Source organism: Fomitopsis serialis, assembly GCF_022376445.1.
Source record: "Fomitopsis serialis strain Sig1Antser10 chromosome Unknown B0H18scaffold_131, whole genome shotgun sequence".
Taxonomy (NCBI): domain Eukaryota; kingdom Fungi; phylum Basidiomycota; class Agaricomycetes; order Polyporales; family Fomitopsidaceae; genus Fomitopsis; species Fomitopsis serialis.
In genome coordinates, this window is record NW_025955091.1 from 15,606 (window position 1) to 35,973 (window position 20,368).

A 20,368-nucleotide genomic window follows, 5' to 3' on the forward strand; every position below is an offset into this window, starting at 1 on the left:
TGTGGGCCTGCCCCACAACGGTGAACGATTACACTCCACATGTCGATAGTGAGTTACGTCTCCCGGATACCATGCTCACTGTGGTAAGTTTTTCGTCTTTGCAATCTTCGTATGTTCTCACCGGCTTCGCAGGCTCGTACCTCTTGGAGCAATGCGCAACACTACTTCTTGAAGTCTGAGATCCAAGAAGTCGCGGATACATGGAGGCAACTATTGGATGCCCGTGACCATGTTCAGTTGGGGAAGTTCACCACCGAGCGAATTTGGCATGTGGCGAGGTTACATGAGGTAAATAGCCATAGCCCGCCGCGGACTTCTAGGCAGACTGACATATCTGACCTCTGCTGTGCAGTTCCAAGATTCGTGCATTACTTGGCTCGAAAAGCAGCAATCTGCGCTCCGTCGTGAGCAGGATTGTCTCAAGAAGGAACGCTTGAACGAGTACGTGCGACACGTACGATCGTTATTTCTGTTCGCTTCTCACCACACGGCATACTTAGCATCAGCGCAAGACTCCTTGCGCTCGGCTGGGCGCCTGAACTAGATATGCTCAAACAGAAGGGCAGTGAACGCTTGTCAGGTCATAGGCTTGTCTGTATGACAAGCAAGCTCACCGATCACGGTGTGTATCTGCAACAACCCTGGCATACGACTGTACTCGTCTCATCAGTATGTCTAGGCTGGCGGAGAATCAAGGGCGAAATGATTGACTTCATGCAAGGCATACGAAAGCAACGTCTGGACCACGAATTCAACGAGGCTTTGGCTAAGCGCTGGGTCGTCTTTGAGAACACAGCGAACGAGCTTCTCGATGAATACCTCAATGGACACCAGGAGATGCGGACTTATGGGCTGAACCTTGCAGACCTAGTGCGCACACCAGAATTTCGGGATATCATGTGTGTGTGTACGGATACACAGGTGGATAAGCAGAGCTTTATGGCTTTGCGGGCGCAGATGGAGACGATCGTGGAAGGGTGGAAGTTACGCGCATGCGATGCCCTCCGCCAGATGATACGACATACTGCGCAGGCTTCGATGGACCCGGGCGTGGACACGTTGAAGCTCGCGACGACAATGTTCGAGTGCAAGCGTTGCCGGCGTTATCTTGTTCACCCCAACCTCCTCGCACACAAGTGCTTGCGCTCCGGCCGTGCTCCTATGTTCGCTTTCTCCAACCACCATGGTATATATGAGGCCTCTGCCCGCACGTTCTTCCCGGCAACTTTCCAAGTCCGAAGTCCAAATTTCGAAGTTGTCTCACCCAGGTCGGCTCGCCGAATCATTCGAATCTGCAAGAAAGATCCGGATACGGTCACAGCGAAGGAATTGGACTCATCGGACATCAGGCTTGTACGAGATGACACAATCATCATGACCTGGCGTGCTGTGGTGAGTTGGCTCAGATGCTCTAGAAATGCTCCTGCTGGTGCTGAGACCCGAGTCTCCGGTAGTTTGTTGACATCTGCAAGTCCAAAGATGATTCCCCAACATGGCGAACAGCAAATCCGACAGAGATCGCCTGGGCCAAGGAACGGGAACAGTGGCTCATACAGACGAAAACTCAATGGCGATGTAGTAGATGTGGCGGACTGAGCGATTTGAATCATTTGGAAAGCATGTGCACCCACATTCAAAGACGGTGAGCTGTATTGTTCTCGAAGTCGAATTGTTGTGGATGGGCTGACGAATGGGCTGTTAGCCATGGCGTTCTTCAGCCCAGCATCGAAAATGGTGACATTTTAATGCAGCTGGACCCCGATACTGAGTACGCCAGTGGCTCAAGCTTAAATTGTAGTAGAAGGTGTGCTCGATGGTCCTATGATACCTAGTGGTGCTCAATATTGACGAATATTTGCGAAATGCGCCTAGGTCTTCAAATCAGATTCTGCGAGTCTCTGACCAGCCAAAGTGTACTACAATCCGGTATTTTTATCAGTAACTGTCAGTTCAATGGGCACAGAGGCCCTCGAACCTTGAAGCGCACACTGCCTTACACAGTCACCAATTATAGAACTGACTGTATAGCATGCTCCAAGGTTGAACGTGAACGTTTGAAGCTTACTAATACACATGTAGGCCTTCGCCACTACCGTGTTAAATCACGTGGTATTCGCGTGACCGCGTACCGCGCTACGCGCCACAGTTTGGCCACAATCCGAGTTGTTTGTTCATTGAATTTCATTCGTTCGCTCGCCCATCTCTTCTTTGAGTGCCCCCCCTAATATGCTGCAGAAGAAGTCTAAGCGGTCGAGATTATCTCGGTCATCTACAAAGTCCGGGGCACAGAACATACGCGGACAGTCTGGACGGCGACTCGGGGATGGTCTCAAGGATGGCATGTTCAACATGCCAATGGATATTATTCATGAGGTAATATTGCATCGTTCGTTGGATGTCACAGTTTGAATATGCTGACTATGTACAGATTCTGCTGTACTTTCAACCGCAAGACTTGCTCAGTGTTTCACGAACGTCCAAGGCATTCCACGCATTCCTGATGAAGAAGAGCTCCGCCCGTTACTGGAAGGAATCGTTGGAGAGACTAAAGGGCCCTCCGCCGTTCCCAAAGGACATGATTGAGCCTGCATGGGTCGCTCTCCTCTTCTCTCCACATTGCACGGTAAGGTATATTATACTCGCAGATACGACTAGCCTGAGCAGTTTCGACATTCTGCCAGGCATGCGGAGAGGGCTATGCACCGGAGGTGTATTGGTCATTCTTTATGCGACCCTGTGAGACTTGTAGGTCTGAACTGTGAGTGCAACATGTATAACGACAGGGTTGTCTCAGATGGCTGTCTAACGACCCTTACCCATGAGCAGCATTGTGAGCCGGCATAAGCTTCTCAGCGGCCGTAGCATCCACAAAATTCCGGCGACTATATTGAACACGGTATAGTTGATAACAATGTTATTGTGTAGTCTGCTCACCGTGCTTCACAGGGACATGCTTCTCGAAACGACGAAGGTTACTGTCTTCGATCCGAATACAGGAGGTCATAAGCGACTGGAAGCGGTTGTCCAAGTCCGGAAATGAAGACAGCTTGAACGAATTCATCAAGCAGCAGACCCTGCGTGTCAATGATTTGTCTGATGTACTAACTGCCACTACTTCACATTGCTGGATATGTATTGATAAGGGATGTAGTTTCAGTCTGTGTGCCTAGTCTGGTTAGAGCATGAGGAGAAGCTGCGCACGGGAGCAGTCAATGGCTTGCGACAAGGACGTCTACAGTTGTACGTTAGCTGTATCAATATCTCTTGTACATCGCTGAAACTTGGCCTAGCGTCACGTCCAAACTACAAGCGCTAGGATGGGGGCCGGAGCTGCGAATGCTGTCTCGAGAACAAAGCCTAATTTTGGCAGACCACAAACTGATGCATATACCAAAACCTCTCACAAATCGCAGTGCGTAGTGCATGAACTCTTGGTACTTGCGCTCTGCATTCATTCACTCATTTCACTGACTCCCGTAGGTTGGCGCAATATCCAGAGCGAGCTGGTGAAGGTTACAGTCATCGACGGCTCCTTGAGACACCCCCGGTCCTTGAGACAGCGGGCTTCAGCGCGTGCTCAGTGAAGCCTGCTAGCCTAGAAAAATGACAACAATTTGCTTACCGTTGTCATGTACCTACTGAGACCGTGTTTGCGATGGTGCGAGCGCTGGTCGCTGCACGGTATGTCGAAGAACATGGAAAACCACATTTCATGAATTTCATTACCCGATTTAGCAAGTACCATTACATAATCATACCGGCCCATAATCCCTACTATGCGGAACGACGCGAAAGTGGGGGTTAAACACAAAGGAAGTTTCCTTTGTACTGTCAGTGATCATTCCAATGGTTTGTAAGGGTATTTCACTTGAGGAAAGAGTCTGGAAGAGCCATCTGCACTGATGAGCACTTGGGATAGTTACCATTTTAGGCAGGTGTCTCAAGGACCGGGCAAGGTCTTGATAAGAAAAATCGCGACTGATCTCCTTAGTGTGCAACGCTCGCTCTATGGATAAGGATACAATTTTTTTGTAGGATGCCTTGGACATGCCTGATTGTGCGTACACTGTCCGATCTCGAAGAGTACGCGGTGTTCCGATGCAAGACGCCAAACGCGATTTGGGCGTCTCAAGGAGCCGTCGATGACTGTATGCAGGGCGTACGGGACGAACTTCTGGCCCGCGCCCTGCGACAGCGTCTGACTGGTCGCTGGAGCGACTTCCAATTCGTGTGGGAACGACCCCTTCAACAATACATGATAGCACATCCGGAGCTTTGGACTTGGGGCTTGAAATTGGCAGATCTCGCATTCATGCCAGAGTTTCGCGGGCACTTGTGTGCTCCTACGGGCAGGCTGGTAGACAGAGATACTTTCAGATACCTACTAAGGCATACGGGCACAATCGTGGAGGGGTGGAAGACACACGTATGCGACCAATTACGCCAACACATGCGAGGCAAGACACGCGTTACGAAGAAGGTCGACCCGCTAGAGCTCGCAACGACGATGTTTCGATGCAGCGTTTGCGCGGCCTATCTGTTCTTCCCGAACCTCCTGGCGCATCAGTGCCAGCGCTCGTCGCCCGCTGAGCAGAACACATTTGCGCAGTTCGTGCACAGCAAATCGGACGGATATCGATTTGAATATGGGAGCGCATTCTCCCCTCGGCTTCGGGAATACGAACCGTCGGAGCAAGCGCGCCAAATTATACGGTTTTGCGGCAAAGACCCGAATACAGCTACAGCGAAGGATATGGACGAGCTCGACATAAGACTCATTCGAGGCAAAGTGATTATGACCTGGCGCACAGCGGTGAGTGTGCTTGATCGCCCGGACTTGCTCGCCATTGATGGCTGGTGCATTAGATGATTGAACAGACACAGTTCGACGACGAGATATCGAACTGGCGGATCGCTGATCCAGAAGCAATTGCCAGGTCGAAGGAATGTGAGAGGAAGATAGTAGAGGAGCTTAGTTTGTGGATCTGCATTCCATGCATGCCGCAATACTTGTACTACTCCTCGTGGCATACAATAAAGAAAGATCTCGAGGTGGAGTGAGTCGCCCTCCTTCGTCCTGCGATTGGCCTGCTGAATTGTAGACTTTCAGTCATGGCATCGAGGAACCTAGCGTCGAGAAGGGACACATGATGTATGCCAAGACACCTCACGACATGTATGGGAGCGGTGTGTTCAAGTTCAAAATGCCGAGCTACGAGGTGCTGTGGGTGTCGGCTCGGAGTACTGGGACCAAACGCAGTTCGTGATCTTGATATGGTAGCAGTTGTGTGTACTATCAATCTGCCTGTGGAATGTATGATATAGATATAGGACGTGTTTTGCTCAGATTCATCCATTGGAAGTAGTTGTGAGTCACCACCTATTGTCGAGTCTACTTCACGCACGAACGAACCAAGTTGAACCAAGTACGCGACTGCCAGTGCATTTCCGTCGACAGCCATGACGTACCGTAAAAGGCTATATAACGGTTGTTCGAGCTCCCGTGTACTGGAACCCATGTGAACCCTTAACATTAACACCTAATCCAGCTCCTCCAGCTCCATATCGCGAAAGAAGAGGGGGCCGATGCTCACTGCGTCCCCTGCAACTTTACCCGCGACATGGCCGACTTGCTTCCAGTTGATCGCCTCGCTCCCAGCGAGGTTTGCATGCGCCTCGAGTCTTTCAAGCTCTGCAGCGCGACGCCATATCGCTTTCGCGACGTCCACTGCGGTGCTGGCGACGTCTATCGCCTCATTGCTGGCGGTGTACGCGGCGTCGCCGACTTTGTGCCAGTTAACCTTGCGCCGGCTGAGCGGAACCGCGGCACGATCCTCACGGATGAAGGGCTTTACAAGAGGATAGGCTTTGGCGCCGAGCGAGATGGCCTTCAGCGCCGTGTTGCCGACCGTCTCTGCGTCTTGACCAACTTTCTTCCAGTTGATAGCCTCGCTTCCGTAGACATCATCACTGTGTTCACGAGTGGTCAGTGACAGTATAACGGGACTCGAATCAAAACGACGCACTCCTGAATAGGGACAGCGAATGCTGCGACAAGAGAAACGACAGAGAGAATGATGGGGAGTGCGATGGTGTAACGCATGATGGAAGCCGAGTGAGATGTGAAGGGGGGGAGAGTCGTGCGTGTTCGTTAAGTAGGGCTCACAAGGACGTGTATAATGCAACCAGCAAGGCTGTCATGACAAGTATCAGCACAGCGCTCACATTACACGTTGGTCGACAACACGACTCACCGACCAGCACCAGTGCTGAAGTATACCCGCACGCTAGAAATCGAAGGGCTGGGAGCTAGAAAAGCGAAGTGCTCGGTGTCGTCCTTTATGTGTCGCTGCAAGCGCCGAGTCCAGCGCTCGGTGTTCGCTGCATACATACCTCGCGCTGAGCGAACTCAGGCTGTAAGGGGTGGCCGCACCTGGCCGTACGGTGCTGTGGCATACTGTCTGTCTGTTCGAATCGCATCCATCTGATTGACATCGGCAGCCGGGAGGATGTCAACAACTCACATTCAATACAGGTACTGCCAATGAGAGATGACACCTGTGTTGGCTCTACCGCAGCGCCCTGTCTCGCTCTGCGCTCGAAGATCCCCTGGAACCTGAACATGTCACGGTCAACGTACAAGTGTCAAGGAAGCTTCAGAATCAGGGAAGAAGTCTGAAGACTGCCCATTTAGAGAAGGCAAGGAGTATCCCAGTGCACTGCCAGTGTGAGCATTCCCATGTCAGGGAGAACTGGACGATGCGACATGCTTCTCATCAGAATGGAGGCCGAATAGTCATAGGTGGTCGCCACCTCACGTCACCGCGTGAGGACCGACAGCAAGCAAGACCGTACATGGAATGGGCCTGCAGGCCTGGCTACAGCGCTCACCGTGATGCGGCGGACTTTAGCTGTGTCCGACTACGACAAGCTCTTGGGATTGCATCTTAGCGTCTACGAGCACAGCGCCAACGACCTGCTCAGCACCGCACAAGTTGTCCCGAAAACCTGCATGAGAGAGGAATCCGAGTATCAGTTAAGTGTCAGAGTTTTTACCCAGTAGAGTTGTGGTTACTGCGCACACCCCAACACGACAACTACATGCGGAAGCGCCCGTTGATGCCAACCCAATCGGTGGCGGTAGTCTCCCGTATTAGGCAGACCATAAACACATCCTCTTTGAGGATAGTCGAAAAGGAAACGAGTCGACTGCATCGGTCAATGGGGCGTACGGTGGATTTTACTGCTAGAGTGCTTGAGATATCAGGCCAATGATCCTTCGGCACAGTGTGTTGAACGAGGCTATGAAGTTGAAGAGGCGAAGCAGCAGGGAGGATTATAGTACGTACTCATAGGTACTCATGCGACGGTACTGACAGCCTCCGAGTCAGCTTGATTGTACATACAGCTTTGATTGATCAACAATACACGTACACGACAGGAAGTCCCCAGATGACCACTACAACAACAATATAGGACCAAGCCCAACTTGGTCCCGTTTCCCTAAAGTCCAGCTCCATGAGCCGCTAATCCAATTCATCCAGCTCGGCGTCGCGAAAGATGAGGAGAGGAGCGAAGGACGCGACGGTCGCGATCTCACTCTCGACATGGCCGGCCTTGTGCCAGTGAGTGACCTCATGCACCTTATCCTTGATGCCGTCCCAGCTAATGGCCCCGCTCCCAGCCTGTGCGTACCTCTCACGCTCCGTAAGCTTCTCCGCGCGAGGCAGGATGTTTTCGACGAGTGCTCTGCGCGTGATGAGCGCCCTCAAGACATCCCCCCCGGCGCCGGCGACGTCCAGACCCAAGTTGAGAGCCTTATTTAGGCTGTGCCTGAACTTCTCTCCCTTGGTCTTGGGCTTTTCCTCGCCCTCCTTGCCCTCGCCCTCCTTGCCCTTGCCCTTTCCCTCGGCCTCGGCCTTGCCCTTGCCCTTGCCCTTGGGATCGGGCTTGGGCTTGGGAGCGGGCTTGGGCTTGGTGAGCTTTTTGGGAGCGGGCTTAGGCTTGGGAGCGGGCTTAGCGGGCTTGGGTACGGGAGCAGCCTTGGGTTTGGGAGCGAATTTGGGGATCTTGGGGATCTTGGGGATCTTGAGCCGTCGAGCTAGGTGTGGGTATTCCCCTTTCTGTTCTTGCTGTCGCTCCTTTTCCTCCACGGACTTGTCGAGGGCCCACCCTCTAGCACCGAGCGAGATTGCTTTCCACGCCGTGCCCGCCGTCGACTCCGCCTCTTCCAATTTGATAGCTCTGCCGCGAAGGTCGTCACTGCGTGGACGAGTCAGTAGCGCCGCGTTGATTGGATCACCGTCACGTACCGGTCTATCGGCGCGGCGAAGGTGGACGCAATAGCAAGAACAACGGAAAGGACCGTTAAGCGCATGGTGAGAGTCGGGGAACAGACAGCTTTATGTCGTAAGGGAGGACGGCGTCGTGCGGTTTCGTAAGATACAGGATTAGGAGGATGGGTATGTCGTAATAAGTAAGGCTATTGCGCTCAGAAGTTAGCAGAACGCGTACTCGCGGACTATGTCATTACTCACCGACCAGCACCTATACTCGTGTAAGGAACGAGGCTCGCGATCCAATGCGCGGGAGCTAGACGGGTACAAGAGCATGTTGATGGCTCATATATATCTCGGACGCCGGTGCGCTGTGCACGCTTTCGCCCAGCTCGCTCCGCACGTACGGCGCTGCGCCAAGGCCTAGTGGACGGGGGACCGCGCGGGTCTGTCCAAAACCATCATTCTGCGCCTGGTTGTACCGGACTTGCCTTGGCGAGCAAGGTACGCAGATGAGATTGCCGGAACCAACGGGCCCATGTCGTATCGTTTAGCAGTCCTCCATGCCTGATCGACTCATCAATGATGCGCATATCATGTACGCATCTACCCGCGACCAGGGGCTCGGCCTAGCAGACTTCGACTCGGAGCCCCATAAAGAGATGATGTTTTAGCTCACAAATGAGTTGCCGTGAGGCTTTCCCGCCATTGCAAAGCCATGGTCAACAACCAACAGGACGCATTTTTTAACAATCCATCATAATCCTGCCCGCAGAGCTGCTGTCGGTGATCGGGGGACCATGGCTGTGTCCGGCTACGGAAGGCTCCGGGCTTCCGGCACCGCATCTCAGCCCCTACGGGTGTGGCGTTAACAACGTGCACGAGACCAAAATCGCCACGCCCAAAGCCGTCGATGAACCTACATCGGAAGGTCACTGTCAGATTTGTCAACTAACAGTCACCGTGCACGCAGCCACCGCAACTACGTGAGTAAGCGCCTGTTGATGCTACATTTGATCGAGGAACGCACCGTTCCAATTTGGCAAACTGCGGCATCAGTCAATTGGTCACTTCCAAGGCAAATTCGTGAGTGCCCCCCCTCGCGTCGCGCCTGAGCGCATCGGTTCTTGAAAGTCAGCTGAAAGCCGGCGCAACAACGGTATAGCGTTCAGGGATCTGCTCTTCGAGCGTCTCGACTACGATACCGTCACGTTACACGCGCGCAGCACAAGGCAGCACAGCTTTCCTGCTCAGATCGCAATCTCAATCTACGCGACAACGCAACATTGAGTGGACGGCTCACCTGAGATCGTAGAGAAATGCTTCAGGAAAATCATCAGCCTCGATGCTAGGGGTGCACACATGTGATGGCTTCCCGTAAATAGGACTATTACATCGTGACTGTTGTGAGTCGTATACACGTTCGAAGGAGCATAGCGCGAACAATGGCCTTTCGCTGGCTCAAATGGCCAGCCTGCGTTACACATGGCGCATCATGCGTGCGCGCATGCGATCCGATGCCTCGCGTGCACGCAGGTGCCGAGTGGTGTATGCTCCAGGTCCGCCTCATGAGCGCTGAGCGGCGGTCAGCCAGGATCATCCCGAGGTCCAGAACTTCTCGCGGAGGTGCTGATGAGTTACACATCAGCATATTGCCGGCCGTCGACACTCTCCAATTCTGTGGGGAGAGTGGATACTCACCCAGCTCGATACATGTGCGTACCAATCACACAATGTTTCCTTTGCTACTTAGAAGTGCAGCGTTTTGACCAGATGTCGGACTGTTGCATTGGGACGCATGTGATCGACACCGACCGGTCGAAGAGAGCACCAGAGCCTATCATCGCCTGCAGTCCGAGTCTAGTGTCGACCCTGACCTTGATTGAGCTCGTACCGCAGCAGTCGGCCCGGGTTCACGACGGTCCATACACCTTGATGAAACACACAGTCAGCAACCCGCTTGGGGTGATATACGGCACTCGTAGACACGCGGACACGAATGACATCTGTAGGCTCAGGCCCTAGTCGCTATCTGCACAGCCTGCGCCATAGTCGGAGGGCAGCTCGACATTGAAGGTAAACCCCTATCCGTCGGGAGTCAGTGCATGACTTGGAGTCGAGGCGCGACAGAAGACTTGGTACCTGAGTACTGAGTACTGAGTGCTAGTGAGGTTTGAAGACCAGGCCCGGGCATATGCGATCCGTACGCGATTCCTCCTTAGCAAAATGCCAATCTGTAACCGTCGCCAGCGAGGACTCGATCATCAAACACATTGGAGTTGTAGCCGGGGTGCGGACAGCATGGAGCAGCGAAGCGATAGTGAGGGTGGCGATGACAGCGCGTCGAACCACAACAGCTGCCCGAACAAGATACCGGAGTTTTCCGGAGAACTGTACAGGCAAACACCGAAGTACTGCCGACAAGCACTTACGGTAAACATGAGACTCACTGAATTCCGCCGCTGCACTGGTCTGCGTTTCTTTCACTGCAAATTACAGGGGATTGTTCTCGCCCATTCTTCGTCGGATGTCTGCAACCTGAACATTGCAATTGGAAGCAGCGGTTTATGGTGCCATGCCACGGTTCGAAGCCCGCTTACTAGCAGTTGAATGGATAGATTACTACCGCCGTGGCAGTACATACAAGGGTACATGTAGTCAATGCTGGCCCAGAATTCGCTGCGGATTCCAGATGATCTTCGCCCGTAGGTCATACACTCACTACCAAGACCAATGCGCAATAAACCCGTCACTCATGTACGTTTCGTGTAGAGCGACGATGAGCGTCGAGATTGTTGTTACAATCCTCGTTGACCGCTAATGCATGTACACGAAGGCCCCACAGCGATCTTGCTTTTACTACAGCAATCGTCCTCGACAGCGATCGTGCCAAACGACGTACAAGCAGAAATGAGTAGACCAGCTATCATATGAGCCCCAGTCCTCGAAGTGAGTCCGATCCCCCGATGTCATGAACTCCTAGTCCAACTCTCTCAGCTCTTCTAGTTCGATTTAATCCGAAGGAGCGGGGCGACGGTCAGAACGCCTCCCACAATCTTTTCCGTCAACCTTGTGCCAGTTGGACTCCTCCACGGTTTCCTTGACGCCATGCCAGCTGACGTCCCTGCTCTCAGCCTGAGCCTGCCTCTCGCGCTCCGCAGGCTCCTCCGCATGGTTCAACATGTTGCGGACTAGGTCTCTGCGCGAGGGAGGATAATCGCCCTGTAGACGTCCTCTGCGGTGCGCAGGAAGTTGATCGCATGGTTGGCGGCCAGGTACGTGCTATTCGCGCACTTTCCCCGGTACCAGGCTCACTCGCCTTGATCTCCTCCTCGCCGGTCGGCTGCTGGGTCGGCTGCTATGTGGTTTGCTGTGTCGTCTGTTTTTTCTTGGGGGGGGGGCTTCTTCCTGGCTTTCTTAGGCCTTTTGGTATCCTCCTCGAACGTGTTGCCAGGAGGTTGTCTGCCGAGACCGTCAAGCCCAACGGACCGAGCTGGCTCGACAGGCTGAGCGGGCGAAGCGGGATTCTGGTTGCGGAACTTCGTCCAGGATCCCATACTATACGCCCGGCGAGTATTGTTGTACTGTTTTTCCTTCGAGTCGGTGTTGGCGATGCCCCACCCTTTGGCACCCAGCGAAATCGTGTTCAATGCTAGGCTTCCCCACTTCGCACTTCGACGCTAGTTCACTTGCGTCCTTTAGGTTGAAAGCTCTGTTGTCCCGTATAGTGCCCGACGTAGACTAAGGTACCATCGTCGTACCGGTGAATAGGCGCGGTAAGAGTGAACGCCATCCTGATAGCAAGGAGGGGAGGACGTTGATGCGCATGATGACAAACGGGTGACGGACAGGTGAGAGTCGCTTCGACGGACGCCGTATGGTTTCGTAGGACGGGTATACGTCGAGAGAAAAGGCTACAGCAATCTGCGGTCAATGTGGCAAGCAAGATCCCATACAAGCCAGATTCCCTACTCACTGACCAGCACCTACGCTTGTGTAGGGAAATAGGTTCGGTAATCGAAGGACAGCTGCTAGAGGCGCAAAACAAACCGACAATTTCAATATGCGTCTCGGCTTGCACGCGGAGGATACGTTGCGAACGCCCCGAGCTATCGGTGTCTAGCTCCTTGCCGAGGTTGGGAGGAGGTGGCGCGATGCAGTCCAGAATAATCAGTCTGGTTGGTCGGGCCATCCTTGACGGCGGGCAAGGTATGAAGATAACATCGCGGAGTTGAGGCAACTTCCTCATCTACGTTTGCGGTCTACGGCTCTACACCACCTGTGTACGCAGTCGCGGAATGTGTGACCGTCGACTTCAGGGACTCACCGGAGGAAGCTAACTGGACGGGCAAACAAATGTGTACACAAACCTAATAGCCTACAATAGTCCTGGTCTGCAAGCGTAGGCAAGTAGTCGCTTCGCGTGGCGACATCGGTCAGTTCAAGTTAGCATGCTTCGCAAGCGGACTTGTGAATACCCTGCCGAGTCGTGCATAAGCGTAGCAGCTATTGAACATCGGTCAAAAGTAGCCCCAACAAGGGATCCGGGTGGCTGCTCTCCGAGCTGCCCAGAGTCGTATCATGTTGCAAAACCACGTAGACAGCACAGTGTTTGCGTCCAGATTGTTATCCGGTCTCTCAAACAATGCGAGCGCGTAACGTGAGCGGACGGCTCACCTGAGATCAGAAGGAGATGTTGAAGGATACCTTCAGCGACTTTGGTGTGGGGTTGTTCACATGTGGATACACATGTGATGGCATTGTGAGAGCGGGACATGACTGACGTCTGATCGTCCGAGGACCAAGATCACGGCACAGACCCGAGTGAACAGCTTTCATATTGTGAAGACACAGCGTATCCTGCATGGGCGCACGACTTGGTGATCAGCTGACGAGTGGTACCACGGTAAGGCTACCACATATAAACGATAGGTACTTGACTAGACTTCAGTACGTCACTACAATGTGAACGATCAGCTCAGACACATCGGAAGAGGACATCAAAGCATCCTCGCCGGCAGTCATGTGCGGACTCCACGCCTACAAAAGCGCGCAGCGCAGTGTCCCCGGACCATTATAGTAGCCACAAGATAGTAGGCACTACCTGCGACCCGCACGGTAGATCATTTTCTGGAGGCTGCCCGCAGAGGCTGCGGCCGAGACAACCGTCAGACGGCTATCTGCACAGCCTGTCAATGTACCATTAAGCCTCACATCAAGATGTAACAAGCCCGGGTTCCTGGAACTCGATCGTACCTTGGCAATGTGGCTTCAGTCCGTTGATAAGCCATTGCATAATAGTGCATAAGCCTTGCGCCAGACGATCGTAATCTTGTCAGAACATTCACTATTGAGCCTCACAGCCCTGATTGCGACATAATACTTGAGTCCGTTTCAATACCAGGTAGACGAAACCTTTTGAAGCGCCGTGAGCACAACTCGTTGATCAAGGTCGCCAGAGGGGCGTCAGGGATGCTACACGGCAGAGGAAAGCGCCAATCGTAGTGGTGGTTTCAGCAGTGAAGCTTTGAAGAGATGGTGGCGGCGAGCATGGCGGTGACGCGTGACGAACCACGACAGTTGCCCGAACGAGATCCCGGACTTCGCCGGAGGATTTACTGTATCGGGCCGGGATCTCAGCCACCGTACCTCTATTAAACGTTGCTTGCTTTCCTCTTAATATATTCGCACATAACACGCGGGGAGCGATTTCTAGCTATGCGCTCAAGCACTTGCTGTGTTTCGCCAAATAATTGAATACGCACGCAGTATTCTTGGCCGAGCGACTTAACTTGGCCAACTTGTCCCAGCCGGACAGTATACGTCCTGCTTGAGGTACTTATGCTTCAGCTTCCACTGGACAACAATGCAAGCATTTTCCTGGCCAGCCTAGTAGCGGTATTTGGCGAGCCTGGCCGATAACTGCGTCGGAGCCATACACTAGGACGCGCCTCACACTAGTTGCAAAAACATATCGAGAATAAGTACACAAGAGGTAGCAGCGTTTTACATCCAAGATGCAACGAAAGTTCACTCATCATTGAGCTTACAACCAACAGTCTACTCCCGCTTCTCAGCTTCCCTTTGCACCTTCGACGCGCTAGCGGCTACATCAGCAGCAGTCCTGGACTCTGCCGCCTCCGCTTTCTTCTTGCCGTAGCCGAACCAGCTCCCAAACCATGAGCCCCAGCTCTGCGTCGTCTCGTTCGCCTTCTGCTTCGCATCAGCGTACGTCGCCTTGGCGGCAGCCTCAGCGTCGCCCACCTTCGCCGTAGCGGCGTTGTAAGTGTCTGCTGCTGACGCCTTGGCCGCGTCGTACTGCTTCGTGACCGTGCCACGCGTGTCAGCCGCATACTCGTTCGCGGTTGCTTCCGCACTATGGAGCTTGTCCTTGCCCGCGGCCTACAGCGCTCGCGTTGAATGGATGAAGCACAGTAGAATATTTGTGGAAATATGACGCACCTTTAGGTCGTAGTATCCCTTCTGGCCTTCCTTGACAGCATCCTGCGCGGTGCGCTTCCCTGCGTCGCTCAATTCCCTTGCCTTCTGCGCTGCCTCCTCCGCATCCTTCTGGCGCTTCTCGTGGACGTTCTCCCCTTCCATGTTCAAGTAATACCATGCTCCAACGGATGCCGCGGTCACGCCGCCGAGGATCCAGAGCATGTTGCTCTTCTCGGGCTTGGGGACGTCTGACGGCGTTGGCGAGTCGGTTGGCTGAGTTGGGTCAGGAGTGACCGCGTATGTGCGAACATGCTGTAAAATTGCAGATCAGATTACCATCCTCACTCTCATATGGTTCGTGCGACATACTGGGTACGCTGCACGCGCGAACACAGGTGTCGCGCGCGCGGACGCGGCGACAGAACGAGCAGCTTGAGACCGGAGCAAAGCGGTAGACATGGTCGTGGTCGTGAAGAAAATAGATTACAGGTCGTGAAGTGAGCTATCGGGGATGTGAGGAGGGAGATGGTGAGAAGGACGGAAAACACGCGCCACGCCTTTTGAGCGATTGTGCGCAGACAGTCTTCGCGATGACGACACGTTCAGACGTCGCCCGACCCCGCGTTGACGTCACGCCAGCCACGCCCCATGCTCACGCCCACGTGCCCGCGTCACACCGCGCGTCGGCGTGCGGCGTCGCGACGCGTCGAGTCTCCGCCCAGCCGCCTTGCAGCCGCCAACTTGAACTCTCTGGGCTGGGGTCAACGTAAGTAAGCAGAACGCACATTGCATGGCATTTCGCATTGCGCAAGCAAGCTAATGCACAACTAAGATACACGAGATTATGTGCACGACAACAGTGGCAACGTTGTCCACGAATAATGTGAGGTCCGGTATCCCGAGGTGATAAGCATAGCATGATGTTGTAGCTCCTCAGCTTGAGCTCGGTCAAATGAAGTCGCTACAGAGTTCATGTTCTCTTTCTCAACGTTCGCTTTCTCGCTGTCGCCTTACCTGTGGGTCAACGATTCAGCCTGTCATTCGCTGGATTAGAGTAAGGCGACTAACTCTTTTTCTCGAGTTCCGCTTCGTAGGCCAGACGGGATGTCCGAAGGCTCTGCATAAGCTTCACCAGCTCGCCCTGAATAGTTCGCCAGCCTGTGGAAGTGGGTCAAGTTGTGAACGCATAGGCGCAGAGAGTTCTGCCAATACGCACTGCGGTCCGTCAAGAGCTCAGGTACTCGCACAAGAGTATGATTGGACAAAACAGTCATTCTGTTTTGCTGCAGCCTTTGCAGCTCCGGCTCGAAACCGAGCGCTTGGAGCTTAGAGATGATGCTGAGCCAAACTATCAGCGACGCATGGGACGAATGGTCCAACCCAACGTACAACTGGTAACGTTCTTTTTGCAGGCGGTCCCGTTCACGCGCGCGCAAAGCCTCCTCATTTTCGAGCCAAACCAGGCATAATGATTGGAACTAAGTCGTGGAGAGATGAGTCATATGGAGGGCATGGAACTCGTGGCTTACATCTGATAACTCTTTGATGCGTTCAGACTTTTCTTCAATATATCTGTCCAATGCTTCCGTGTCTTCGTCCTTTGAAAACGTCTTCCAAGCATGGATGGCTTCCCGGGCTTCATCGCGGAGGCAGTATGCTCTGCCGTACCGAGTGACCCGGCCCTGGGAAGCTTGATCAGAACGCTCGACTTGTATGCTAGTAAAACAGCCAGCTTACCAGATTGAGAATAGTTCTAGGGATAGCACAGATGCGATCGCTGTCAAGAAGCTCGTACTGATCTATCACACTGTTCGAGTTCGCAACGGCATGTCAATGGCAGTCCCAATGACGCCGATATGTGAACTGAACTCACAGCCGCGGCTTGCAAGAATCACAAATGCGCATCAAGAATGCCCAATACACTGGCGCAGGCCTTTTCTTCCCGCATGCCTTCACGAACACAGGAAGATGATCATTAATCACCCGAAGACATTAGTCCACCGAACCTGGTCTAGCTTACCATGCAGACAGGGAAGAGAATCAACGCAATGAACGCTGGCTCAATCAGCCACTGAGGACATGGCGGTGCGCGCTCAATTGTCTTTAAGGCCCGCTTCCAATAGTCGGCGGAGCTCTTCTTGAACAGGAAGGCGTGGAAAGTCTTCGAAATCCGCGAAAGACTGAGCAGGTTTGTGGCGGAAGATACGAAATAACCTAAGTATACGTCGGCAGGTGTCGTCAGAATAGCGAGCCTTGACTGTTTCAAGCGGCGTTATTCATTAGACCCGTTCTCACCTCATGGATTATATCCGTCGGCATGTCGCTGAACATGTCCTTGAGTTTGAGGCCACCCCGCCGGCGGCCTTGTACGCGTTGCTCACTGACACGCGCGGTCTCTGAGCGTGCTTTTGCATCTATAGCCGCTTTGGGAGTTTTCAAATCTTTCAACCGCTGGGATCTTCTCAACGACATATTGAGAATGGTGGCAAGCAAAGATGAAATGAGTGAGTGAAATAGGGAAAAGCGACTCAACTTACGCGCGATCATGTTGATTCTGTTGAAGAGCCATACACGGTCACGCGAATTCCACGTGATATGCCGCGTCTGTGGCTACTTGCCTTGGTGTTTGAGTGGCACTGGCAGGGTTATCACATAAGTATGCGACAAGACATCCGATTCTACTCAAAGCCACATACATACAGTGATACATACTGGATTTCGGTCTGACGGTGACCTGACCAAGTGTCCACGGTCGCCTAAAGTGCCTAAGGTGGTTCGGGTCACTGTGACAGCCGAATAGGTCGCCGCACGGTGTGGGTATCCCACCACTCAATAAAGGTCTCGTATCGCTCTGCGTGGAACCGGTATTTCGCAATAAACGGAATGCCCCAGGTAATCATATTTGCTGTCGATGACACAAGGTCTTTCAGTGGAGCAGGAAGCAAACAAAATGGGAGCCGCACCGTCCGGGAACGAGAGACGAAGTCTGCCCTGGGTATGTCGGTACTTTCTTTTCGTAAACAAATCAGGTCAGATTAGTATCGGCCGGCATGTCCAGTCTACAACAGATATAGGCATCGTGCTCGCGTGAAGGTTGTCGCTCCATCTTATCGGCATCTCTGTGCCTCTCCTTGCACACCTCATGAACGCAGTCACAGTTCAACGTTCAACATGACACGTGTTTCAATCGCGCAAACGACCAATCACCATAACCCAGGGAGATTCACCGATTCCCAAACAGCGAGAAATCCAAAGTAGCATTTGATACAGCAAGTAAAAGGTCGGGACAGTGCTGAGCTGAGAAAAAACATAGCGATAGCAATCCGCAGAGAGAACACACCATGACGTCGATACCTGTACGTATCCGCCAGTCCCATCCTACGTCGATTCCATAAGCATCAGATTCACAGGTCGGGCTTGGACGAGGGCAAGTCCGTCCGCCTGTCGTAGATGTCCAGCGCAGGTGGCACGCCGTGCGCCCGTAGGTCCGCCGCGACGCGCTCCACGCCCGCCATGACGCGCAGGAGGTTCCGGCCCGTGAGGCCAGCAAGATCGAACCTATCCCAGCCACGCGCATACAGCTCTGCGATCTATTCACACAAAGTATTAGTGAGAAACAAGGAAGGGTGTGAATAGCACGACAAACAGGTACGTACCAGGGAAGGGTACTTGGAGACGTCCTCGAGCCCCTCGGGCGTGCTTTCGATGCCGTCGTAGTCGCTGCCAAGGCCAACGCTGTGGGCACAGTGAGTACGAGTGTGTTGAGAGATGCTGCGTGGTTTATACGCACTGTGCCCTGCCCGTGACGCTAGCAATGTGATCAATGTGGTCTGCGACGGCCTCGAGGTTTGCCTTGCCTTCGTCCGCGACGAATTGCGGGGCGAAGTTCACCTGCACAAATCCCTTCAGTCTCCTTACGCCGCGCTTCTGGTGGAAGTACAAACCATGATAACAGCGTCGACCTTACCATCGGTAGTGCCGACCAGCTCTAGAATGTCGTCGGGTACATTACGCGCGACATTATGCACAGAGCGCGCAGACGAGTGTGACCAAATAACAGGCGCCTAGAGGTAAGCCAGTCAGTACAGCCGCATCCTGGATCTCAATCTGGTGAGCGAATGCGCACCTTTGTGTGTTTCAATGCCTGCCGGGCGGTGTTGTCTGAGGTGTGACTCAGATCGACGATGACACCGAGACGGTTCATCTCCCCGATCAGCGTGTATCCGAGCGGACTGAGCCCGCCCCACTTCGTTTCGATCGGCTTGAGGTATCCGCCAGAGTCGGCGAACGCGTTGTTGCACATGTGTGTCAGTGTGACATAGCGCACGCCGAGTTCGTGGTATTGTCGCAGGACAGCGAGCGAGTTGCCCAGTTGGTGGGCGCTGAATCGCGGTGCATTCACAAGATGATGGTGAGAAAATGGGGGTGCGGCTCACCCTTCCACGCCGAGTAGGCTGGCAATCTTACCGGCGGAAATGGCGGACTTCACTTCGTCGGATGTCGTAGCGAGTTGGAATGTCTGTAGAAATTTGAGTGTGCAGGCCTGCTCCGCAAGCTCACGCTCAGACTCACCTCAGGGTATCGGTTGATGAGCAACTTGGCAACATCGATCTGTTCCAGCGTGTCACTGCGTAGTGCCCGTGCTCAGTGACGACACGCAAGTCAACAAACTAGACACATACCGAACACGCCAAGTAGCATTTAGGAAGTCTGGGCCGTCGTCCAGGCCAGCATGTGCGGGACAGTTTGTGTATACCGACCTGAGCAATAGCTGACTAAGTGATCTGGTGCAGAGTGAAGCGAAGCGCACTGCTCACCAGAAGAAGCCCCCAACTTGGCCCTTCTTAAGACGGGGGATGTCGACGTGCCCAAGAGTGGGTGTGTTGAGATCGAAGGCTGAGACGTTGTTGGCATAGACCGACCGGGCGAATTCAGGAAGGTCTAAGAATGCGCGCTCAGAGACCAGTCTGCCACCAGTGACATGGGTTGATTACCTATATGACCATCCTACACTCCGTCCGACGACGTTAAAACCGTTGTCGCTCCTGAGTACTATGGTAGACGTACAATGACAGGGGCTGACTGCAGTAATCTGTGTGCAGCCTTTGCCGGGTCCTTTGGCAGCGCGCCTGCAAATCGTCCAATCTTGTCCCACAAGAAGAACATCGACAACAGGGCAGCAAAGAACACAACGGTCAGGGTGCCGTGGGTCACTACTCGAATGACAGCAGCGCGCCGTTCAGCAGCGCGTTTCGCGGCATGCTCGCCAATATCGGCGTCGCGGGCAAAGTTGGGCTCGCCAGGAGGCCCGAGAAGGGGATCCCGCTCGCCGTTCGTCGCCATCGGTGTGTTGGGCGTCGTAGACAAGGTGGAAGAGACACCGAGACGTTTGGGAAACACTGACAGAACCTCAGGCGCTGTGGCGGGTCGGCAGCGACGCGTAGCCTGAGACCGTCGGGAGCACGCGTCAACGCGTCACTTGCACGTGCTTTGACGCGTCGCGTCTGGCGGCTCCTCCGACCTCCTTTCTTTCCTGACTCTCACTTAGGTCGAGATGGTTCACAAGTCCTCTACTATTGCCTGGATCTTACAGTATTGTGCCGGTCGAGCTTTCATACGAGTCGCCTTCAATCGCCATCCATTGAGTTCCC

General features: G+C 53.6%; 6 protein-coding genes across 6 annotated transcripts; 1 reads left to right on the top strand and 5 right to left on the bottom strand.

Annotated features, from left to right (window-relative positions):
- Positions 1-71: 71 nt before the first annotated feature.
- Positions 72-5,343, top strand: B0H18DRAFT_1215366 (uncharacterized protein; the record flags this gene model as incomplete). Its single annotated transcript, XM_048036631.1, has 9 exons — positions 72-83; positions 133-288; positions 353-441; positions 501-622; positions 680-1,392; positions 2,429-2,623; positions 4,157-4,813; positions 4,867-5,057; positions 5,111-5,343. The coding sequence occupies 9 exons, from the start codon at positions 72-74 to the stop codon at positions 5,265-5,267; spliced, it is 2,292 nt and encodes a 763-aa protein (XP_047887262.1). The 3' UTR covers positions 5,268-5,343.
- Positions 5,344-5,432: 89 nt separating this feature from the next.
- Positions 5,433-6,138, bottom strand: B0H18DRAFT_89910 (uncharacterized protein). Its single transcript, XM_048041438.1, has 2 exons — positions 6,027-6,138; positions 5,433-5,970 (listed from the first exon to the last, which is right to left on the bottom strand). Exons 1-2 carry the CDS (start codon positions 6,101-6,103, stop codon positions 5,541-5,543), a joined length of 507 nt encoding a protein of 168 aa, XP_047887263.1. The 5' UTR covers positions 6,104-6,138; the 3' UTR covers positions 5,433-5,540.
- A 935-nt stretch (positions 6,139-7,073) lies between these two features.
- B0H18DRAFT_1040349 (uncharacterized protein) lies at positions 7,074-8,696 on the bottom strand. The gene is made up of 3 exons (XM_048030551.1): positions 8,538-8,696; positions 8,313-8,482; positions 7,074-8,262 (listed from the first exon to the last, which is right to left on the bottom strand). The coding sequence occupies exons 1-3, from the start codon at positions 8,610-8,612 to the stop codon at positions 7,527-7,529; spliced, it is 981 nt and encodes a 326-aa protein (XP_047887264.1). The 5' UTR covers positions 8,613-8,696; the 3' UTR covers positions 7,074-7,526.
- A 5,640-nt stretch (positions 8,697-14,336) lies between these two features.
- On the bottom strand, positions 14,337-15,176 carry B0H18DRAFT_1087477 (uncharacterized protein; the record flags this gene model as incomplete). The annotated part of the gene is made up of 3 exons (XM_048032173.1): positions 14,337-14,678; positions 14,739-15,029; positions 15,087-15,176. 3 exons carry the CDS (start codon positions 15,174-15,176, stop codon positions 14,337-14,339), a joined length of 723 nt encoding a protein of 240 aa, XP_047887265.1.
- Positions 15,177-15,499: 323 nt separating this feature from the next.
- B0H18DRAFT_1215370 (uncharacterized protein) lies at positions 15,500-17,189 on the bottom strand (the record flags this gene model as incomplete). Its single annotated transcript, XM_048036632.1, has 9 exons — positions 15,500-15,731; positions 15,786-15,875; positions 15,934-16,055; positions 16,107-16,195; positions 16,247-16,399; positions 16,455-16,524; positions 16,591-16,667; positions 16,738-16,974; positions 17,013-17,189. 9 exons carry the CDS (start codon positions 17,187-17,189, stop codon positions 15,688-15,690), a joined length of 1,059 nt encoding a protein of 352 aa, XP_047887266.1. The 3' UTR covers positions 15,500-15,687.
- Positions 17,190-17,887: 698 nt separating this feature from the next.
- B0H18DRAFT_914674 (membrane dipeptidase-domain-containing protein) lies at positions 17,888-20,108 on the bottom strand. Its single transcript, XM_048041585.1, has 11 exons — positions 19,785-20,108; positions 19,712-19,724; positions 19,535-19,658; positions 19,400-19,477; positions 19,290-19,344; positions 19,154-19,236; positions 18,844-19,099; positions 18,662-18,781; positions 18,508-18,608; positions 18,374-18,452; positions 17,888-18,307 (listed from the first exon to the last, which is right to left on the bottom strand). The coding sequence occupies exons 1-11, from the start codon at positions 20,058-20,060 to the stop codon at positions 18,122-18,124; spliced, it is 1,371 nt and encodes a 456-aa protein (XP_047887267.1). The 5' UTR covers positions 20,061-20,108; the 3' UTR covers positions 17,888-18,121.
- Positions 20,109-20,368: the final 260 nt, after the last annotated feature.

What these genes read in the sequence shown, in the direction of transcription:
- B0H18DRAFT_914674 (XM_048041585.1), bottom strand. Translation starts at nt 20,060, where the DNA reads ATGGCGACGAACGGCGAGCGGGATCCCCTTCTCGGGCCTCCTGGCGAG. An exon ending in AGCGTCACGGGCAGGGCACA is followed by an intron (nt 18,453 to 18,507) that starts GTGCGTATAAAC and finishes CTGTGCCCACAG; the next exon opens with CGTTGGCCTTGGCAGCGACT. An exon ending in TCTCCAAGTACCCTTCCCTG is followed by an intron (nt 18,308 to 18,373) that starts GTACGTACCTGT and finishes TTGTGTGAATAG; the next exon opens with ATCGCAGAGCTGTATGCGCG.
- B0H18DRAFT_1040349 (XM_048030551.1), bottom strand. Translation starts at nt 8,612, where the DNA reads ATGCTCTTGTACCCGTCTAGCTCCCGCGCATTGGATCGCGAGCCTCGT. An exon ending in ACGAGTATAGGTGCTGGTCG is followed by an intron (nt 8,483 to 8,537) that starts GTGAGTAATGAC and finishes TGAGCGCAATAG; the next exon opens with CCTTACTTATTACGACATAC. An exon ending in TTCGCCGCGCCGATAGACCG is followed by an intron (nt 8,263 to 8,312) that starts GTACGTGACGGT and finishes TCGTCCACGCAG; the next exon opens with TGACGACCTTCGCGGCAGAG.
- B0H18DRAFT_89910 (XM_048041438.1), bottom strand. Translation starts at nt 6,103, where the DNA reads ATGCGTTACACCATCGCACTCCCCATCATTCTCTCTGTCGTTTCTCTT. An exon ending in TTCGCTGTCCCTATTCAGGA is followed by an intron (nt 5,971 to 6,026) that starts GTGCGTCGTTTT and finishes TCGTGAACACAG; the next exon opens with TGATGATGTCTACGGAAGCG.